Here is a 20,199-nt window from a genome sequence, read left to right as displayed (position 1 = left end):
AGTCAAGCAATCATTTTACAATCCTGTACTTCACTGACTGGCACTCAGTGTGTACTCACCTAAAACACTTTTGAAGGACATGGACAGCACTGTTGTATTTATAAACTCACAGACCACTTCATATGGCAGCGACTCAGTGTATCTAGGCATTAAGACATCATTATGACAACCTACTGAAGTTGAAATTGAGCATCTGAATGGGGAAGAAAGATGATTTAAGTGACGGTGAACATGGTTGTTTGTCCCAGACATGCTGATCTAAGTATTTCAGAAACTGCTGCTTTACTGGGATTTTTCTACACAACCATCTCCAGGGTTTACAGAGGATGGTCCAAAAAACTCCAAGGAGACTGGCCAGACTACTTGAAGTTGATAGGAAAGTAACATTAACTAATATAATTACCCATTACACCCAAGGTATCTAGAAGAGCATCTCTTAATACACTGAAACTTGAAGCAGATCTGATACAGCAGGAGACTTTGCCGGTGAATTATGACCTCAGTTTCCTGAGAGTGCAGTTCACTGATGTGGTCTTCTGCTGATGAGCAATTGAACATTGTTTAAATGCCACAACCTGCCTTAGTATCAGCTTCATGTATCCTCTTTTTTGCGTGGATGCCTCGACACTACAGGCACCCACCTGTTACACGAAGAGAACACCTACAGTGGTCCCCTGTAGAAACCTGGATTCCACTTCATAGCATGAGTCTGGGATTACATGAAGACTCAGAGACAGCCTACCTACACAGAAGAAATGTGGCGTGTTCTCCACGATGCTTGGAGCCATCTGTGTACCAAGCACCTTAAAAAGTGTGCAAATGTGCTGAGAACAACATTTTAAAAAGGTCACACTAATTCCTGATTTGAATACTTATTAGTTTACTTCACTTTGCATGAAGTTTATTGAAAAAAAAAATACACGGTCAGTGATATGACCAACACATTACTGTATATGGTTATGCACAGTAAAATAATATTCCAAAATATTCCATCTGGAAAAAAATAAATGGATAAAAATACATTTGGAGTAGAGGGAAAGTTTAGATATGCAGGGGGTTTTTCAGGAGTGTGTTTGTATTTTTAATAAGCCAAGCCTTTAGGGAGTTGAGACTCTAATATATCAAGTCTCTGAGCGGTCACGTATTCTGGTTTGTGACATCTTGAGGCTACAGCACCAGAAAAACTACTTTAATTGTAAGGTTTGCCATATCAGGTCTTTTTTTCCCCAGTGATTTCAAACTAAAGCGATGTAACAGTGTAATTAAAAGCAATTAAAATAATCAAAGACTGAAACAATATTCAAGGCGTCATAGCCTTTATGTTCCAGACAGACTACAACTAATGCTGCTTCACGCTTCTTCGTGCTACTCAGTGAGAGAGGGCACAGAGCAGCTCCCACTGCTTGCTGGACAGGCAGCTTGTTCTCTGAGCACAGTCCCCATTATGTAAGGACAAAAGGGGACAGAAAGCTTCACCCAGCTAAGATCTCTCTAGTGCCCGAATCTGGAACGTACATGTCCGTGAGCAATGTTTGCTCGTTTATATTGGATAAAATGTGTCCACAGGAGGGTTAGAGTTGCCCTTGAAACATTCTTTAAGGTTTTGTCCCAAACTTGCAAAGTTTCACTTTATTACCTTGACGTGTGCTCAATAAAGGATGAAAGGAGAACCCCAGATTACAGAGTGCTGAGAAAGAAAAAAATTTAAATCTCTATGTTCATTTTGAAACTTGGTGGAATTATTTTTATCCAGATCAAATGAGCTTTCAATCAGTGATAATAGAAAGAACTCTTCACACAGATGACGCACTCTAGCATGCGGTGAAGGAGCATCCTTGGGACTAATAAGTACCGACAAATCAGCGGGGTGAGAGTGTGCATTTGGTCAATTAAGGCCACAGACAAGCTCATTATAAGCAAGCATGCCGAGTGTTTTGAATTTTAAAAAAAAAGAATGCAATAAAAAGCTGAAAATCAGCTAAATGCTGGTCGGAGTTCTGCGGATTAGATCGACAAACAATTAACACATTTTTGGGGAATGAAGTATATGTGGAGGTCTGCTAGAGGCTGCTTGCATTACATTGGAAAACAAAGAGTATATCCCCGGTTTGTTTAGGTCAGTCTCTTCACTTCAAAGGCTACAGAGCAAACATCCAATTTTAATAACTGACAGCTAAAGCAGTGTGCGATTCAACTGGAATTGGGCACAGTACCAGCAAAGGTATGACTCATCAGCATCGCCACAAGTCTGTTTATCAACACTTCCTCTCCCCTCCCACATAAAGGTGGCCTGCAACCACCTAACCCTGATATAACCTAATCAGATTTACATCTGTTCGCGTGGCTTCTTGTTAGTGGCCTCCATGTCACATAGAAGGATGAGTTTGCCTCCAGGCTTCACATCACACACAGAATGACAATACCTACTTGTCTTATTAATTTAACAAGGGGAAAAAAGAGGAAATATGCTGCAAAGCATCTGCATGAATATAATCTGCTCAGACAAAATGGCCTAATGTGTCTGAAGTGCTTGCATCGCAGATGTAGCTTCATAAAAAGAAATTTGGCAGACCCTCTGTCTGTTTGACGGCTAATATGGCTGACAGACCATAGGCCTCATCTGCAGAGCAAAGTGCCACAGACTCTATCTCCCTAATAGCGCAGCAGCGCTCTCTGCTGGTGAGTAATAATACAAAATTCAAACCCCACTCACCTCTCTTTTGCAGCATTTTTGACCATTTGCTTAAAAATATCAAAATCACTGTTTGCAGCACGTTGCTGTTCAAAAACTTTGACATTTTTCCTCCTTGACTCCTTGGACACAAAGTGATATTTATCCAAAATGGGTCAGAGTTTTTCAGAACTGGTTATTTCCCCCCACCCTCATCACTCTGTGATCTAGTGGTTGCATAAAGCATGTTAATGTCAGCCCTCCCTCAGTCAGCGCCTGACACCTAATACCTTTTTGTTTTTTCATTCTCCGCCACCTGTTCTTGGCTATCAGACAGTTCAGAGTGAAACTCAGCTGCCATCTTTGTGGAGGAACAACAGCTCTGTGACAAAGGCTTCCCAGCACTGCCCAGGGGACCCCAAATGTTGAGGCAGGTAGGTATTCTTTCAATTGGGGTTTGACTTTACAGCTGAAACACAGAAAAGATTGATCAAGAATATAAGAGAAACATTAGGGCTTTAATTTTTTTGTGTATTTATATAGTGTGTATCCATTTGTCTGCTGGTACCATTGCTTTATCTATTTATAGGCCTGGAAGGGCATTACCTCAGTGTCTGTTGCGAAATGTCATGCAACACATAAGGCCCTTACTGTATTCATTTGTAAATGTTAAGGTCAGCAAACTGCTTTAATTTAATGCAAAAGTGGCAAAGTTGACCTTTTACTAGTATCGTTTTATGCAGTCAAAACTGAATCCCAATGAGACATCAGGATTTTTTTTTTTTTATGGGGGAAGGAATAGTGATAAGAACAACTGTGATAAGAGTGCGATCCAATGAATTATCTCGCATTCAGAACTTAAGAAAAAGCAAGACCATCCCTTAAAAAAGCTGAACTGGCCTCTGCAGCTTTTGTGATCTTTTTGTGATTGTCTGCTAAAACATGAAAAATTTAAATGATTTGCTACTCCCATGTTCCTTCTCCTCCATCTCTCTCAGGGAAGAAATGGAAGAAAGCTATGAAACATTTGAAGAGGAGTTATGGCCACCAAGAGCAGATCCTCCTCCACAGAAACCTGTTAGGCAGATCCGCAAACCAGGTGGCGACACACACACACACGCACTGAATTGTTAATGACTATGCATAAATGATTTCTTCCATTGCAAATACAGGATATGCGTACAACTCTATAAATACTAGGGAACAGCAGCACAAGGAGCCACCGAAATCTGACTCCTGGTGGAAAGCAACACAGTGATAATGAGCCACAGCCATGCTGGATGGATCATTTCTCAGTGCAGTGGGGTGCACTGCGCTTATTTCCACAAAAATAACATCTTCTGAAACATAAATCTAAACAAAAAAAGGAAAGTATCATATTTTCATGTCATATGTTTATGAGGCCTCTACAGCAGGAGTTTCTGGAAACTTTTTTTTTTGGAGAAACATTTTTCAGACTCATTGTCACAGTTTATTGCACAGTTTAGCTGGTTTGGTCTTGACAGTGTAGAAGTCGAATTGTTCTCTGCGCGGCTAACAAGCTAGGCTATCAAATAGCACCAATGGCTGTAGAAAACAATAGCACCAACAGCTTCATGACAGTTTTGCTTCTCACACTCATATCTGACTTTGCGCTGGGCATAAAAATCTGGGCTTTTGTTCTTTTATTGGTTAATGATCAAGTGCATCAACCTCACCCTGAACTTTGTGCTAAGTGCATGTTGAAATGGGGAAACATAGCATTTAACATTCAGCTCAAAGCCAGCCGGAGCTCCCAGCATGCCTGCAGTCTTTTCAACCAGAACAGTATTTTTCACTGATGACTTGTAGTTTATCTACAGAGGAGTTAATAAAATTGAAAAACATGTGTTCAGCCAGCACAAGTATATGAATATATGTTAATAGATGTAAACAAACCAGTTCCAGATTGAGTGCATGGCTGTTTGGGGTTTTGTTTTTTTGTTAATGGTGTATGATATCACCCTTCATTAAATCTCCATCTGTCCCTTCCAGAAATGTACGCTACCAGAAAAATCAGGGAGGTAGGTTGGAAAACAACCAGCATTAACAATTTCTCACTCAGCTGCCAGCCCTCACAGCTCACAGACGTTTTTTATTAACCTTCACATTGTTCTTAAATAGGAAATGGCTCCAGCTCCACAGCAGCCAGCACCAGAACCCAAGACTATAACCAGAGAAGTCAGTTTCCCCAAACCAAGTGAGTCCCATCTTTCTCCCCTACCCTTGTCTCCCTGATCCGTGCATCCTGTTAACTTCTTTTTTCTTTCAGCATCCTTGCACAAAACCTTGTCCATTCAGAATCCGACTCAGATCGAAACCCCGTGGGAGAACGTCACCCTGAACCGCTGTTTGCTTGTGGCCATTACCATCCTGGTGCTCACCTCAGGTTTTCAGAGGCTCAATGGCAAGTAAACCAGTGAACTAAAGTGAAAACTCAGGTATGAAAATAGCACATCTACTGTGAGTGAGTGATCCTTTCTTGTAACCAAAACAGAAACCTTACGTGGTCACAAAGCAGTTGAAGAGGAAGAAACTGGACTGACCATGAGGCGATCAGGCTCACTGCGACACAGAAGACCACTGCCGGAGGTAAATTGGCGATTAAAAATGATCGCTGATCAACATAGGTGGCGTGAACATTTTGTTTGATTGTTCTCCCCCGGCAGCCTGAAACATCTCTGTGGGAAGTCGTGTTTTGGTGGCTGCCTGACTTTGATGACGAGGAAGAAGAGGACGATGATGATGGAGAGGTTAAAAGGGGAAAATCAAAGAGAGGAGCAACAGCACGAGGATTAAGAGCTCTGAGAAACAAACCACTTCCAGATAAGAAACTCATAAAGCAAAGAGATAAGAACTTAAAGGGCAGGAGAGCCACGAAAGCCAGAAATGAAGAAATCAAAGTAAAGAAAGGTAGAGACAAAAAAGGTGATCCTGAAGATGCAGGAGATGAGGAGGCTGTTGCTCAGGAAAATAAGAGGTCAGAGGCAAAGAAAAAGAGTCCAGAAGAATAATTTCACTCTAGTAGAAGCTATTTTCTCATCAGCTGGTATGATTTATTCATTATTAAAAGGTGGCAATTTTGTCAAAATCTGAGCCTTAAAGTGTGCTTGCAATTAAATCTTCTGACATGACTTTGTGCTGTGTTATAGATTTGGATGCTTTCTGGTGGTTTGGTGTATTAAATCCTTTATTTCAAACCGAGGCATCTTGTTAACAAATTTGTTTTTCTGGTTCTGAAAGGTGGCACTGAATAAATTATTCCCATCCATTCAAATGCAGTTAAAATGTCAACAGTGTGTTGCTAGAAGTGACTTCAAGTGTCAAGTGACTTCATTTGTCCAGTTTAGCTTGTTGTAGAGCCACTAAAGAGAGCCCAGTTAAATAAAACTGTCCTCTCAGTAAATTCAGGTTTTCACACTGATAAGCAAAGCTGAGATTCAGTATTTAAAGAACACTCAAGAAATCTTTTGGTGGAATATCTTTATAAAATCAAAGACTCTTATGACACAAACATTTTCTGTTTGTCCACAGCATTTAATTACAAAACCATAATCCTAAAATACGAACTTCCAATCACACCTCCATATCCAGAATGTGGATATTATTACAAAAGAGTGTGGTCATATTTATGATGCTGCAGTAAGAGACTGCCCTGCACATTTACATAAACCAAACAAAGACTGAAAACTCCAATAAACATGAACTTTAACCCTTTGCAGAAATAATAAAACTAAACATAACTGCAGTATCTACAAGGAGATGGACATTGTAAACAGGCAGGGCAGTGCGACTACACACCATTACAGAAATCAAGGTAAATCACTAAAAACAGATCACTGGCCAGAGATCAGTTATTAGCTAATGTAAGGCCCTCCGGAGGGGGTGGCCTCATTGGCATGGGGGGCATGGGCATCTGTGGGGGCATCTGAGGGGCTCCTGGGGCACCAGGCGGAAGAGGAGGGATGGACATTCCCCCTGGAGGGGGAGGGGGCAGAGAGTCGTTTGATGGGTGATCTCCACTCATAAGGGGAGGAGGACGCTTCACAGTGGCAGCAGGTGCTGGGCCGCTCGACTGGGTAACAGGTTTCTCCATTTTGAAGTGGAACTGTAGGAAAAACTGGATAGAACAACAAAAAAAGAACAATTAAAGACATGTTTCCACTATTAGAAACAATTTAGGAAAACTAATATACGAGTTCCACTAGTTCAAACTAGTGTATCACAGAAACTTTTTACAAGGATTTTTAAGATGAAGAGGTAAACATATAGAACAAATATTAAGGTCACTTTATTGACTCACTGTTCCCATCAACTGCTATTTGTGCATAACAGCTTGAAAAAATTTGAAATGTAAACAAGTTCAAGCGACCGTTTTACCTTCATTCACCCACGGGCTGACATTCACCCACGTTTGTTTACTAATTAGATCAGGTTTGCATGTAAATGAGGTAAACAATGATTCAGAGCTCTCTCACTCTGCGGCACATTATTGACTTCTCATACGGAAAGACAGGGAAAATTCCCCAAGGTGCGCATCTTATCAGACAGCTAGAAGCTAAATCTACACCTCAGCTGTTCCGTTTTTGACACACAGTGTGTCCACTTTGCTTCACCCCTCCCATTGGTTCTGGCTGCTGGACCCAATAACTCTACTGGCAGACACTCTGTAACATACATGGTACCTGTTTAGTTTCTTTGTTCCAGTGGGTCCAGAAGCGGTTTTCTGCTTTATCAATTTCTCTGCTGGGTACCTAAAACAGCAAACATCTTGTTATTACACGAGTGAAGGAAAAAATGACAAAGAAAAAAAAAACATAAGGGGAAGAGAAAAGTGCAGGTCTCACCTTGAAAGCAATGGTCTCATATGGTTCAGCAGCAAAAAGCAGGTACTGCCAGCGACGATCGGGAGGCTCAATGCGCTGTTCGTAAGCAGACATGAAGCGATGCCTGGGTCCAATTCCTTCAGCGATCTCTGGATAGTCAATCTGATGGGCCAAGAAAAGAAGGTCAGTAACACATGGCCTTTACTGTTGTGGTGTTGTGAAACTTTGCAGGTTAGAGCATGAGGTTATGATTTGTTCCTGTGACCCAGTTTCAGTGTAAAGCCCCTTTACACTCACCAGATTATCCAAAGAATAAGTGAGCATTTTGCTTTGGTTTGAAGCACACAAATAATAACTTATTTACGTGGCCTCAAAAGGATACTGGATTATGTGCATTCTTTCAAAATATACAAACCTGGAAAAGTAAAGATTGCTGTCCCATCTCTGGATCCCTCTGTTTGGTCACTGTGAATAATTTAAAAAAAAAAGAAAAAGAAAACGTTAATTTTTTTAACAATGCATTTTTTAAAGAAACTAGTATTATAAACCAAACTGTGACTACCATATAAAATGCCAGAGCTTGCCTACCTTTGTATCCTGGTCGACCAATTTTGACAAACTTCTTGACCTCAACTTTCACTTTGGCTGGAGCTGGTTGAGCAGGAGCTTCTTTTGCTTCTTTGGCTGCCCTCCGTGCTCTGAAAAATGTATGTAAAAGGTTTTCCTCAAAATTACATTTCTTTAAATTTAAATTTCTCCAGAAGTTTTAAATTGGGACTCATTTGTGTTAAACAGCCACTTTAATTAAATCAGAACATAAAGTTACAGCTATTGCACTTCTGTGTTGTAGCACAGATAATGTATGGACTTACAGATTGGTCTGGTGTTTCTTTCCTTGTGTGTGAGCTAAGTAGCTTCCCTGAAATACAGAGAGACATTTTTTAATTTTTCTTTTCAAATAAGACACCCCGATGACAAGAAATAAAAGCAAATTCAGTTAACAGAGAAATGTCTCATTATGCGTCTCTCACCTCATTGTTGTGAAGTGTCAGACAAAGTTTGCACTCGTATGATCCTAAATGGTTCTTCATAAAGTAGGGGTCTTTGTTGATATCAATGGTCTCCAAGGCCAACTGACGTAACCGTTCTCGCCTGTCACGGTTACTCTCAGAGGCAGATGCCACCCCTCCGCTCCCCGTCTTCCCTCCAGCTCGATGCTGGAAATCCATTTTTGTAAGGTTTTGGACTTAAACAGTCACACGAACGTTGACAGTTACTCCAAATAGATTCCCCCGATTACCTGGTGAAAAACAAAACAATAAGTACTAGGGCTGGGCCATATCATACCATTCATAATACCGGTATAATGTTAGGCAATGATAAGAAAATGAAATATCGCAAAAGAATATGGGTAAAACGCGCATGTGCAGTGCCTTTGTTTTCATACATACATGGCGGAAAAAGCATGGTGGTGACGGAGAATGAGAAGGGCGAAAGCGAATCGTTGAATGAAACAGATGAACCAGAATTGGTTTGTAAAAATGGTGCAACTTCAGTGGTGTGGAACTGGTTTGGCTTTCATCCGTCAGATACACACCAAAGCACATTTTTTGGTAGAGAATGCAAGTGGGCCATCGTTATTACCGTACCGATTTTATGCAGTACGCGGCGCTCAAAAATCTGTCAAAAAATTTTTTAGTACGCCTTTACGAAGCCGCACCACTTGATGGATTGTCAGAGCAGGTACCGTAGTCAGGAGCCTCGCAGAGTAATATGTACTGTGCTTCAACATAATATTACCGCATTGTGTGTATAACCTCTTTTTTAAGTTTTATGGATATTATACATGGTTATGCTCAGGATATGTCGGCAAATTTCCACTGGTAATGCCTTTTGGTTAAACTGTCAGGAAGGAATTTGCATTTGCACTGTTAAATTTTTATATAGCTTTAATTAACATAAAAAACAGCTGCTTGTTTAAGTGAAAATACATTGATTTTTTTTTTGCACTGATAAAGTTGTGGAGTTCTAAAATATTTTGTCTCGCGTCAATTATATCGTCAGTTATATTGTTATCGCAAATTTTCAAATATATATCGTGATAAATGTTTTTGGCCATATTACATTGCCCTAACAAGTACTGCCAGTGAAGGTCCACATTAATAACCCTGCACTCCAGGGCTGTAGCACAACAACAGCATCATGTGTAGATTTGCATTATTACTTGTGTTTTAGCTAAGGCTCTAACCTGGACACATTTTTATTGCTCAAACCTATATGGGTCATATAACCTGTTTTAAAAGCAACTCGTCATTACAATCCCCTCTATACGAAGATTCCCAATGCTAACGTCCTTACAAAGAGTCAACATGAACACTGCGGAGTAAGGCCCAAACAGCGGTTTTTAGAGGACCAAGTTAAGTTATCGGTGGCAATTTACCAGCGAGCAAAAAAAGATTCTTCCCGTTATTAAAAAAGAAATCCATTCTTCTGAATGATCCCAACAACATCTAGCTAGCTGTAGCATTTTAGCATACAAAAGCCGCTAAATGCGCTAGCAATTTTAATGCTAAGCTAATGGTGCTACCAAATAAATATGAAAAGCTTTTAACAAATACAGATGATTAAAGTGAATATTAAAAATGCAAAATGACCACATCCGTTAGCCACAAAATTAAACATTTTAGGAGACTACAAACAGATTACTTTATCAAAACACTCACCAGTTTCACAACGACAGCGACACGCTCATCTGATTTGTTGCGCGCATGCGCTTCAGTAGATTCTTTTTCCCGGGTTTTGGTGGTTTGTAAAAATCCCTCTGGTGTGTTACTGCCACCTGCTGGGCTGGATCTCCAGCCAACACGACGGCTGGACCTATGAGGGGGGCCTTCGTGTTCTTAAATTTCTGATTGTTTCACAGCAGCAGACACAGGAGGTAAAAAATAATTAATTAAAAAAGATAAACTGCTCAGTGGTTCATTTAGAAATTCTGGCCTTTTTCCTATTTCATTTTCAGTAGAAACACAATTCTAAAACACAATTTTTAAAGTTTTGCATTTTTTTTTAGTTTTTTTTCTTAATTTCTTAATTTTTTTTCATTGTACTTGACAGTTTTTTTTAGTTTCGATTTCATTTTCAGGTAAGCTGTAGTGCTAAGAGGCCTAAAAGTTCTGCTAGCCACCACTAGCCTGAAGCATTTAAGGCAGGATGGAACAATAATTTCATGTTCTTTACCCCAAATTCTGACACTATCATTCAAATGTGGCAGCACCAATAAATATGCTTATTTAATTTTATTTAATTTATTTAATTTTCATAAGCTTGTGTGAATTGTAGCCTCAGCTTCCCTTTCGTAACTGACACGAGTGGCACCAGATGTGGTCTTCTGCTGCTATATCCTATCAGCTTCAGTGTTCAATGTGTTGCCCATTCAGAGACACTCTTCTGCATATTTTGGTAGTAATCACTGGTTATTTGAGTTACCGTTGCCTTCCTGACAGTTTGAACCAGCTTGGCCATTCTCCGCTGACCTCTAGTATTAGAAAGACATTACAAATACATTTGTATGTGGCAGGGACTAAACACGATCACAGACTTTAGAGGGAAAACCAGCACACCGCAGACCACGGCCTCTCTATGTGAGGATCTAAACGTATTCTACGCTAGATTCGACACAGCGAACACCATGAGACCGGACAGTGTGCGCACCGCGGATGACGTCAGTGCGCACACTGTGTCTGAGGAGGATGTGCGGAAGTGCTTCAGGAAGGTGAACGCACGCAAAGCTACTGGTCCGGACGGGATTCCCGGCCGCGTCCTCAGGTCATGCGCGGCTCAGCTGGCTGGAGTGTTCACGCACATCTTCAACCTTTCCCTCTCTCTGTCTGTAGTCCCAGCCTGCTTCAAAATGGCCACCATCGTCCCTGTACCCAAATCCTCCACCATCTCCTCATTGAACGACTGGCGACCTGTAGCCCTGACCCCCATCGTAAGCAAATGCTTCGAGAAGCTGGTCAGGGACTTCATCTGCTCTGCACTACCCGACTCACTGGACCCTCTACAGTTTGCATACCGCCACAACAGGTCCACTGATGATGCCATAGCCCTGACACTACACACTGCCCTGTCACACCTGGAGAAGAGAGACACGTATGTGAGGATGCTGTTTGTAGATTACAGCTCAGCATTCAATACCATCGTTCCCTCGAAGCTGGACAGGAAACTGCAGGATCTAGGACTGAGCAGCTCCCTCTGCAGCTGGATCCTTAGCTTCCTGTCTGACAGACGCCAGGTGGTCAGACTGGGCAGCATCACCTCATCCCCCATCACACTGAACACTGGTGCTCCACAGGGGTGTGTACTGAGCCCTCTCCTGTACTCACTCTACACCTACGACTGCACAGCCACTAACAGCTCCAACATCATTGTGAAGTTTGCGGACGACACTACAGTGGTGGGTCTTATCACCAACGGTGATGAGACGGCTTACAGGGAGGAGGTCAGCGCCCTGACCCACTGGTGTCAAGACAACCATCTCACCCTCAACGTCGCAAAGACAAAGGAGTTGATAGTGGACTTCCGGAGGTGCAGAGAAGTACACACCCCCATCACCATCAACGGCGCTGCTGTGGAGAGAGTGAGCAGCTTCCGGTTCCTTGGAGTACATCTGGCTGAGGATCTTACGTGGTCAGTACACACAAACAAAACAGTGAAGAAGGCGCAGCAGCGCCTCTTCTTTCTCAGGAGACTGAAAAGATTCGGCATGAGCCCCCGCATCCTCAGGACCTTCTATCACTGTGCCATTGAGAGCATCCTCACTGGATGCATCACCACCTGGTATGGCAACAGCACCGCCTACAACTGCAAAGCTCTCCAGCGAGTAGTGCGGTGCTCTGAACGGATAATTGGAGGTGAGCTTCCCTCCCTCCAAGACATCTACAGGAAGCGCTGCCTGAGGAAAGCGGGGAGGATCATCAAGGACTCCAGTCCCCCCAGCCATAAACTGTTCAGACTGCTTCCATCAGGAAGGAGGTTCTGCAGCATCCGGTCCCGTACCAGCAGACTGAGAGACAGCTTTTTCCATCAGGCCATCAGACTGCTGAACACGTCATAGACACCTCAGCTTCACTACTGGAACTTCAACGTTATGCACTCCACACTGTATATAAATGCCACTTGTTTTGCACATATTCAACTCTGTATATTTTATATATTTTATTATTATTATTTTTTTTTTTTTTTTTTTTTTTTTTACTATTTAATTTGTAAAAATGTGTATACACACACACACACACACACACACACACACACACACACACACACACACACACGTAGGAAAATATTTAGTATACACATCCAGAAATGCATACACTATTATATATTGTACATATATTTATTAGTTTCAGGTTGGCCATTCTTGTATTTTGCTCGTTTGTGTTGTTGTGTTTGCACATCTCTGTTGCTTGTGGGGCTCGCACACAAGAATTTCACTCGCATGTGCTGTGCCAGTGTGCCTGCACATGTGATGTGACAATAAAAGTGATTTGATTTGATTTGATTTGATTTGATTTGATTTGATTTGTAATACCAGCAGAGAATCAGAATCAGAATACTTTAATAATCCTTAACGAAATTATATGGGTTTCAGTTGCTCCAAGACAATAACAGTAACAGACTAAAGTAATGAAATAATATAATACATTACAAAGTTTACAAATGTAAGAAATAGCACTAATATATACACATGTTCAATTGTAAATATCAAGAAGAAAGGGCACAGAGCAAAGGAGCCATTTTTGACCTGCAGAGGGCAGTAACGCGCCTGACGAAGAAGAGGAAGAAGACAACCTTAGCAGAGAGGAGTGTCATTACTACTAGAGGTGTGGGTGTGTGACATGAAGTCCAGAGCTGTTGTTTTCAGTTGACCCTCAGAAATGATCAAACGCAGTCCGACAGGTTTCGGGGACGTTAGATAACGAAGCAGCGACGTGGACTCAGCGGTGTATACAGTATAGTTTTTGCACCGTACTACCGTTAGCTAACTCCTGTGTTATGCTTTCGACTGGGGGTACGGGTCCTCTTTAGCATCCGTGTACCTGCGTGTGTCCGTCTGTTTGTCAAGCCTGTGAGTGTTTGTGTGTGTCCGCGATGCGTTTCAACGAGAAGGAGCTGGTGTTACTGAGCCGCCAGCCCTCGGAGAGAGCAGCTGAACTGGGGATGAGAGGTCCCAAGAAAGGAGACGGTAAGGACAATCATTCAGACGCACTTCCGTTTCGTGTATTTGGGCACAGCAGCTAATGTCAGCATCAGATATTAGACATATCTCTCTCTGTGTACTTCATGCGACAGCTGGGCTGCTTTGTGTTTGTTGTAGAGACGAGTTTGTCTGTCTAACTTCCCTTTTGTGGCCTTGCAGTTGTAAAGAAGAGGCTAGTGAAACTTGTCGTCAACTTCCTCTTTTATTTCCGGACTGATGAGGAAGAGGTCAGTATGCTTGTTGTCACAGCATTTTCTGTGATAAATTGAACACATTTTTTTCAAAAGTGGGGTCAAAATTAACTGAGTGTTTATTTGGCAGCCAATTGGAGCTTTGCTGCTGGAGCAGTGTAGGGTGGAGAGGGAGGACAGCCAGACTTTCTCTATTGGTAAGCTTCAGCATCCTTTAGAGGTACAGTTAGGAGTGACTGTAAGTCTATAAGTGACCGATTTGTTTTTGGTAGTTCTGCCTCTGTACACAACCCCAGTGGTTTTTACATCAAACAATGAACATGCCTTTGAAGCGCAGACTCCCAGCTTTTATTCAAGGGCTATAACAACAATATCACATTACCTCTTTAGGAGTTACAACCATTTTTATAAACTGTAACCCTCTGTGCTGGTCTTTGTTGCAGCCACCTTTAGTTACTAGTTTTGGGTTGAGATCGGGTGACCAACTTCAGTTGAAGACGATCCCATTTCTTTGGTTTAAAAAACTCTTGAGTTGCTTTTGCTCATATTTCTATCAGCAGTCACAGAGTGCAACTCCCGCCGAAGAGCAAGGGCTGTGCTAAAACTGTTATATTTTATGATGTCTTTATTACAACATGCTGACATCAACCTGTTAATGGCATCATTGTGACATCATCGGGTGTCGTATTGAGAAAATTGAAAGTGTGTTGTACTGGTCTCTCCATGTGCTTTCATATGATATATTACTCAATATAATTTCTTTAAAATGGTTTTCAAGGTCAACTTTGACCTTGGGTGCTAGAAATGAAGATAAAGGTCAAATGCTTAGCCAACCTAGTTTTAATTTACCCCATGGTCTAGTTTCTTGTTGTGAAATTTGAAGACAATCCATTAAAAAAATTGTGGATGATATAAAGTTTACAGCTTTTTTTTTCATATTCTGTGTGACTTTAACATTGACACAATTCTCACTAAAATGAAATCACCTCGAGCTGTATTGGTATCTACCATCACACCAAATGTGAAAATTATATCATGAAAACTGTGGACACTAAACTGCTAACAAGCAGACAGACAAATGGTACCGATTACATACTTCGTCGCTTTGGAGGGAAAATAAATATTAGTGATCCGGTTCCACTGGCAGCCATATAATGCCCATGTATGACAGATAATGTGTGATGCCTCCGATCATGAGCTGTGTCTTTCCTTCTCTGTACTTTTCTCCTTCCATCATCCTGGTACAAGTTCATCTTGGTTTGATCTGTCCAGACTCTGTTAGATGTTTTCTGAAAAAGTCTAATCTGGCCTTCCTTTTCTTGAATGTAACCAGTGGTTTGCACCTTGTTGTAAACTCTCAGCATTTCCATTCATGAAGGTGTCTCTTCATTCTAGACTTTGATGTTGTTGAGTTGGCCAGTGCATTTCTTCTTCCTTTTTAAGAATGCACCAGATTGCTCATTTGGCTGTTCCTACAGTTGTTGTTGTTGTCTCTCATTTAGGTTTATTTTGGTTATTCGGCCTCCTGCGCCTTCATCAACATCATCTGGAATCAACTCCATACTTTTTATCTGCTTATCTTGTCATTGAACAAGGAAACAGGAAACACCTGGTCATGAAACTGGCAGTCAGGTGTTTGACTGTGTAAGAAATGGTTGTAATACCTAAACAATCAGTTCATTACTTTTGTTAACTACATTGAGTTAAAGCTAAAGTCTGCACTTCTGTAATATTGTAATAGTTTGATGCAGAATGAACCGTGGTGGTATATAGAAGCAAAACTACAAAACCATATTGACCTAACTGTATATTTCACTTTCTCACTGGTGCTCTGCTGTTTCTGCTTGTTTCCTTCATGTGTTTCTGATCTCTAATGGCCTCTGTTTGCTGTAGCATTTCTGGATGAAGCAGAGAGGAAATATGTGTTTGAATGTGATACTGAAGAGCAGTGTGCCGAGTGGATAGACTCCATTATCAAAGCAAGGTAGGACTGACTTTTCTTCTTTCTTATTCCAGGAAGCACAGAAGCTTACAGACACTTACAGCCGTCAATAAGTGATTAATAAATGGAGAAAAACGTAACTTTTAAACCAAATGTATTTTTTTGACCGGGTATCAAATAATATCCCATAAAGGTCAGAACACACTCACTGCATACTCCAATAGTTACACCTGTTAAACTGATCTTTAAAGCAAATATTTAATCAGCCAATCACGTGATAGAAACTCATTGGAGTTAGCCAAGTAAACACAGTCATGATGATCTGCTGAAGTTCAAACTAAGCATGGTGCAGGTGGTGATGGTCAAGACAAAAAAAGTAAAACCCTTAACCCCCCACAGTGAGTAGTTTTGTTTTTTGTATTTGTTTAATTTGCTATATTACGTATTTAAAAACACAGAGCTGTACTGACTACATATGCTCATAAAGTCTAAAAGAAGAGCATTTTGTATGTGTTTTCTAACTTAATAACCAAATAATGAAAAGCTGTGTTCTGTACAGCTGAATATGCTTACACATCTATGCCATTTGAACAGTGTGGGTAGAACAAGTGACACCTCACATAGTAACAGAGTAACAGACTCACATGGGTGAAACTGTCACAAATGAATGATTTTGCTGTTTTCAGAGGCACAGTGTTAGAAATGTGAGTGTTAAACGGCTTCAGTCTGATCCATAACAGCTCTGACATATTGTTTTAAAGCTTACTGGGAATGCATAATACTCCCAAACAGCAGAGGATATCTGAGGAGGATCATAGCGCTCTAACTTCTCCTTTGGGCTTCAGTGAGTCTGCCGGAAAAATTGTCAGACCTGGCAGCTGTGGCGTCGGGCACATTTAATATTGTGCTTGATTAATGTATCTGCTAACTGCTAATTGAGTGGTAGCTCAGACAGACCTGCTGGGCTTCATGTGAGCAGACAGGCGGAGAGAAGATGGGAGACAGAGAGACCCGCAGAGTCCATTTCTCACAAATAATAATCATCATAATAACAGTAATACACTATATTTTTATAGTGTATTGTTATTTTAATATAACACAGTTTACAAAGTGCATTGACAGCCAGGGGTACACAGCCATTAAAGTCACATAAATACACACATATATATTCAAAAAAGACTAAAAATGTGAATAAAATGAATGAACTACTGGAGCAAGGATTGACTTAGAAGCAAGTCTATAAAAAGAAAGAGGAAGTGATTCTGTAAGCCTGCTGTCTTCAAGAAGGTCATTACAGGATCTAAGGCTGTGAGCAAGCTTATACGGGGTCAGTAGTTCTGCTATGAACCCAGACAAGGATGAGCTAATCAGTAAAATCCTAAAATCAGATTTAAACCATAGAGGAAGCAAGCAGAAAGAAGCCAGGATAGGGGTCATATGATGCTGTCTGCTAAAATCAAGAAGCCTAGCAAAAGAGCACCCATTCATATTTTAGCTTGTTTACATAAACCAATAAGAGATTTTATTAGTGGACAAGAAGTAGACACAGATCAGCTGAACAGGTAAATGGTATGAAACAAAAACATTTGTTCTTTATTCCACTTTTAACTTTTATTTAACTTTTTTATTTAAGCATTTTTTATAGTAACAGTAATAATAGTAACTATATTAATAAGATGAGCTATAAAAATACTACAAAATCAGCTATGAAAAACTGTGTCTCTGCAAGACAGATGTATTGAAAATAAATAGTTGTCCATCTTGGTAGCGGAGTGTAAAATTCATTGTGCTTAGAGCTGACAGGAGGTCAGCCGAGGCCAGGCAGACTGCCGGGTTTGTAACGCACTGGTGGAAACCCTGAGCTTGCGTAACGTAGCTAGCATGGCCCAGCTACCTGTCAACGAGCAACAAACAATTAAAATGTTCCTCTACAGAACATTTTAAGTCGATCCTTGCTCCAGAGGAAGTTCCTGTGACTGTGTTTAATGTTACAAGCTGAGTTGCAGCTCTGATCTTTACTGTATTTGTCTAACATTATTTCTCCCTAAATGTCAAGTTCATTTGTTGTCTAATCTCTTGCAGTTACGAGTTCATGAGGAAGAATCTTATATTCTATCGAACAGAAATCCACAGGCTCACAGGGAAGGTGAGACCCCTCGCAGCAGCACGCCAGTGCGCTAAATGCCACACAGATGGTGCTTCTAATCAGCAGCGTTCATACTGTGGGATGGTTACAGTGCGGTTTGGAGTTCATATTATCATCATCAATAGCAGACAGACTGGTAGATTAATGAAGGGGGATGGTTTTGGTTTTGCTCAGCAATGCTGAGCTCTCTCGGCTGCTAAGATTCATGTAAACAACACTGTGGAATTTCATGATGACTCTCAAAGCGCACAACGAAACATGCCAGAGAAAGCTCAATTAGCAATGTGTCTCTCTAGAAACAATTTCCTAGTTACTCGGGATGAGACAGGCTGCAAAAGCTTTTCTCCTCGTGTTGTACATTTGATTGTGCATATAATTATTCATTGCAGTGTGAGCCGCAGCTGAAATCCCACTAACCTCTGGAGATCTCAAAAATCTCTAAGTAAAAGCCAGGCTTTCTGACCTCTAGGTTTGAGTGCTTTTCTATTTGTTTGGTTCTTTGAGTCTGATTTTGCTGAAGTAAACATTTCATATAAACTCTGCTTCTGCTTCAGTAACAGCTAATTTTCCCTGTACACTGTTTTACTCACTGCCTGCTTTCTCCACAGGACCCCTTGGAGCAGTATGGTATATCCGATGAAGCTCGTTTCCAGGTCAGCAACGGCCGGCCGCTTGTGGCTAGAGATACCTCCTCCCTGTAGACCAGCGTCCTGTGTTCACATTCTATGTTTTATTTTGATTAGTTCACTCTGCCATTCCAGCATCACTCCACACTGGTTTGAAAACCACAGCGTTATCGCCCACAATCTTGCTCCTTAGAGCTCTACTGCGCTGCATTTATTATATCTCGGGTTGCCTCAGACCTATGCAGGTGTCTTAGGTAATGTAAAGCCATCCTCAGTTTAGTCCTGCTGCGTCTTTGTCAGTCATTACAAGCAACGCAATGCTTTGGTTAAGTCAACACTATCATATTTGTGATTTCGGGGCATTCTCATTTGCCTTTTCTGTGTCATTTTTAGACTTCTGGCCCAGTTAATCAGTTCCCTGTATAAACATTTTATGTTTTCTACTGTTGATGCTATACATTCAGACAATGTGATTTCAAGAGCGACTTTCATTCAGGACTATTAGTAATGTGAGTAGAACTATGTTCAAAATATCTAATTTGAGGACATATTAACACGTAAACCATTGTTTTAATGGAGCCTTTTAAAAGAAGCTTACAGTTGATAGCGTGCCTGATTTAGAAAACCTTTGGCAGTATTCCTGCTCTGATTTGAACTGTTTTTGAGTCTTTTGAGCTGCTGAGTTGAGCCACATATTTTACTTAGTGTCTGCGAAAAAGGCAAAGCTGTCCAGATGTGTATTTATCATGTTATGCCTCATTGTTAGATTCCTTTAGTGTTTGAGACAATACTTTTGCACAGTTATTGGGTGTTGAGGGTTGTTTCTTTTATTACAACTATCGTACTTGATCAGCCTACTGTACCTTTTCTGTGGCACTTTGATTCAGATCCCTTTATGTAAGCTGTTGAACCATGTGTTTAAAAACCAGGCTCTTGGCATGATTCAGGAAATAAAAATAAACAAATCACGTGAATATTTGTGAAAACGAGAGCTGACATTTTGCTCTCAACTCAAGTTTCCTGTAAGACTTTTTTGCATCTTTCAAATTAGCGAAATCTTTGTTTTTCAAGAGTCTCTCTGTAATTGCATGTCATTGAATGTATCTTCATTTTAAATGTTTTGCACATAGAACTTTTGTTTTTAGTTAACAACATCTGCTTCACTGGCATCTCTTTTTTATACTAATAAAGCCATTTGAAAGAAATTTTAAATTCATCCAGTGTGTCATCTGTCAACCAAAAGTGAAAGCATTTGATAACACACATACACGCACACACGCGCACACACACACACAAAATGTAATGTGTGTCGGTGGCTACATCCAGCTCTTGTAAATAGTCTGTAGCTTAGGTTCTATAGGTTCTTAATACATTTTGGCCTGCCAGGGTGCAGCTGGAGCCCCTGTGCACACACTAAACTAAACAGACAGGCACACCTCCACTGCTACTACAAATACACAAAATGAAACAAAAAGGAAAGTTGATGCTGAAGGCAAATAATTTCAGCTAAGGCGAGAGAC

General features: G+C 40.9%; 3 protein-coding genes across 4 annotated transcripts; 2 read left to right on the top strand and 1 right to left on the bottom strand.

Moving 5' to 3' along the window:
* Positions 1-3,012: 3,012 nt before the first annotated feature.
* On the top strand, positions 3,013-5,894 carry LOC101485590 (uncharacterized). Of its 2 annotated transcripts, none has more exons than XM_023154569.2 (7): positions 3,013-3,105; positions 3,670-3,770; positions 4,685-4,713; positions 4,814-4,889; positions 4,962-5,096; positions 5,187-5,281; positions 5,359-5,894. In XM_023154569.2, the coding sequence occupies exons 2-7, from the start codon at positions 3,677-3,679 to the stop codon at positions 5,701-5,703; spliced, it is 774 nt and encodes a 257-aa protein (XP_023010337.1). In that variant the 5' UTR covers positions 3,013-3,105; positions 3,670-3,676; the 3' UTR covers positions 5,704-5,894. The 2 variants fall into 2 exon arrangements, with proteins under 2 accessions (XP_023010337.1, XP_004542562.1); XM_004542505.1 differs by having other exon boundaries at positions 3,015-3,101.
* Positions 5,895-6,157: 263 nt separating this feature from the next.
* On the bottom strand, positions 6,158-10,373 carry sf3a2 (splicing factor 3a, subunit 2). Its single transcript, XM_004542506.5, has 8 exons — positions 10,239-10,373; positions 8,547-8,815; positions 8,388-8,434; positions 8,104-8,213; positions 7,931-7,980; positions 7,537-7,677; positions 7,375-7,443; positions 6,158-6,809 (listed from the first exon to the last, which is right to left on the bottom strand). Exons 2-8 carry the CDS (start codon positions 8,742-8,744, stop codon positions 6,540-6,542), a joined length of 885 nt encoding a protein of 294 aa, XP_004542563.1. The 5' UTR covers positions 8,745-8,815; positions 10,239-10,373; the 3' UTR covers positions 6,158-6,539.
* Positions 10,374-13,336: 2,963 nt separating this feature from the next.
* On the top strand, positions 13,337-19,884 carry plekhj1 (pleckstrin homology domain containing, family J member 1). The gene is made up of 6 exons (XM_004542507.4): positions 13,337-13,759; positions 13,934-14,001; positions 14,096-14,162; positions 15,859-15,949; positions 17,990-18,053; positions 18,662-19,884. Exons 1-6 carry the CDS (start codon positions 13,666-13,668, stop codon positions 18,752-18,754), a joined length of 477 nt encoding a protein of 158 aa, XP_004542564.2. The 5' UTR covers positions 13,337-13,665; the 3' UTR covers positions 18,755-19,884.
* The last annotated feature ends 315 nt before the right edge of the window (positions 19,885-20,199 follow it).

The sequence above is a fragment of the Maylandia zebra genome, linkage group LG18 (assembly GCF_041146795.1).
Source record: "Maylandia zebra isolate NMK-2024a linkage group LG18, Mzebra_GT3a, whole genome shotgun sequence".
In the NCBI taxonomy this organism is placed as follows: Eukaryota; Metazoa; Chordata; class Actinopteri; order Cichliformes; family Cichlidae; genus Maylandia; species Maylandia zebra.
The sequence above is the reverse complement of the archived record's forward strand: the minus strand, read 5'-3'. Positions and strand labels throughout refer to the sequence as shown.

Bases quoted from the DNA above. Each gene is read 5' to 3' on its own strand.
- sf3a2 (XM_004542506.5), bottom strand. From the start codon at position 8,744: ATGGATTTCCAGCATCGAGCTGGAGGGAAGACGGGGAGCGGAGGGGTG. The intron at 8,214-8,387 runs GTAAGTCCATAC...TACATTTTTCAG, and splicing joins AAGAAACACCAGACCAATCT to AGCACGGAGGGCAGCCAAAG. The intron at 7,678-7,930 runs GTTTGTATATTT...TTGGCCCATCAG, and splicing joins AGCAATCTTTACTTTTCCAG to ATTGACTATCCAGAGATCGC.
- LOC101485590 (XM_004542505.1), top strand. The intron at 4,714-4,813 runs GTAGGTTGGAAA...GTTCTTAAATAG, and splicing joins CTACCAGAAAAATCAGGGAG to GAAATGGCTCCAGCTCCACA. The intron at 4,890-4,961 runs GTGAGTCCCATC...TTTTTCTTTCAG, and splicing joins AGTCAGTTTCCCCAAACCAA to CATCCTTGCACAAAACCTTG.
- plekhj1 (XM_004542507.4), top strand. From the start codon at position 13,666: ATGCGTTTCAACGAGAAGGAGCTGGTGTTACTGAGCCGCCAGCCCTCG. The intron at 14,002-14,095 runs GTCAGTATGCTT...TTTATTTGGCAG, and splicing joins TCCGGACTGATGAGGAAGAG to CCAATTGGAGCTTTGCTGCT. The intron at 18,054-18,661 runs GTGAGACCCCTC...CTTTCTCCACAG, and splicing joins TCCACAGGCTCACAGGGAAG to GACCCCTTGGAGCAGTATGG.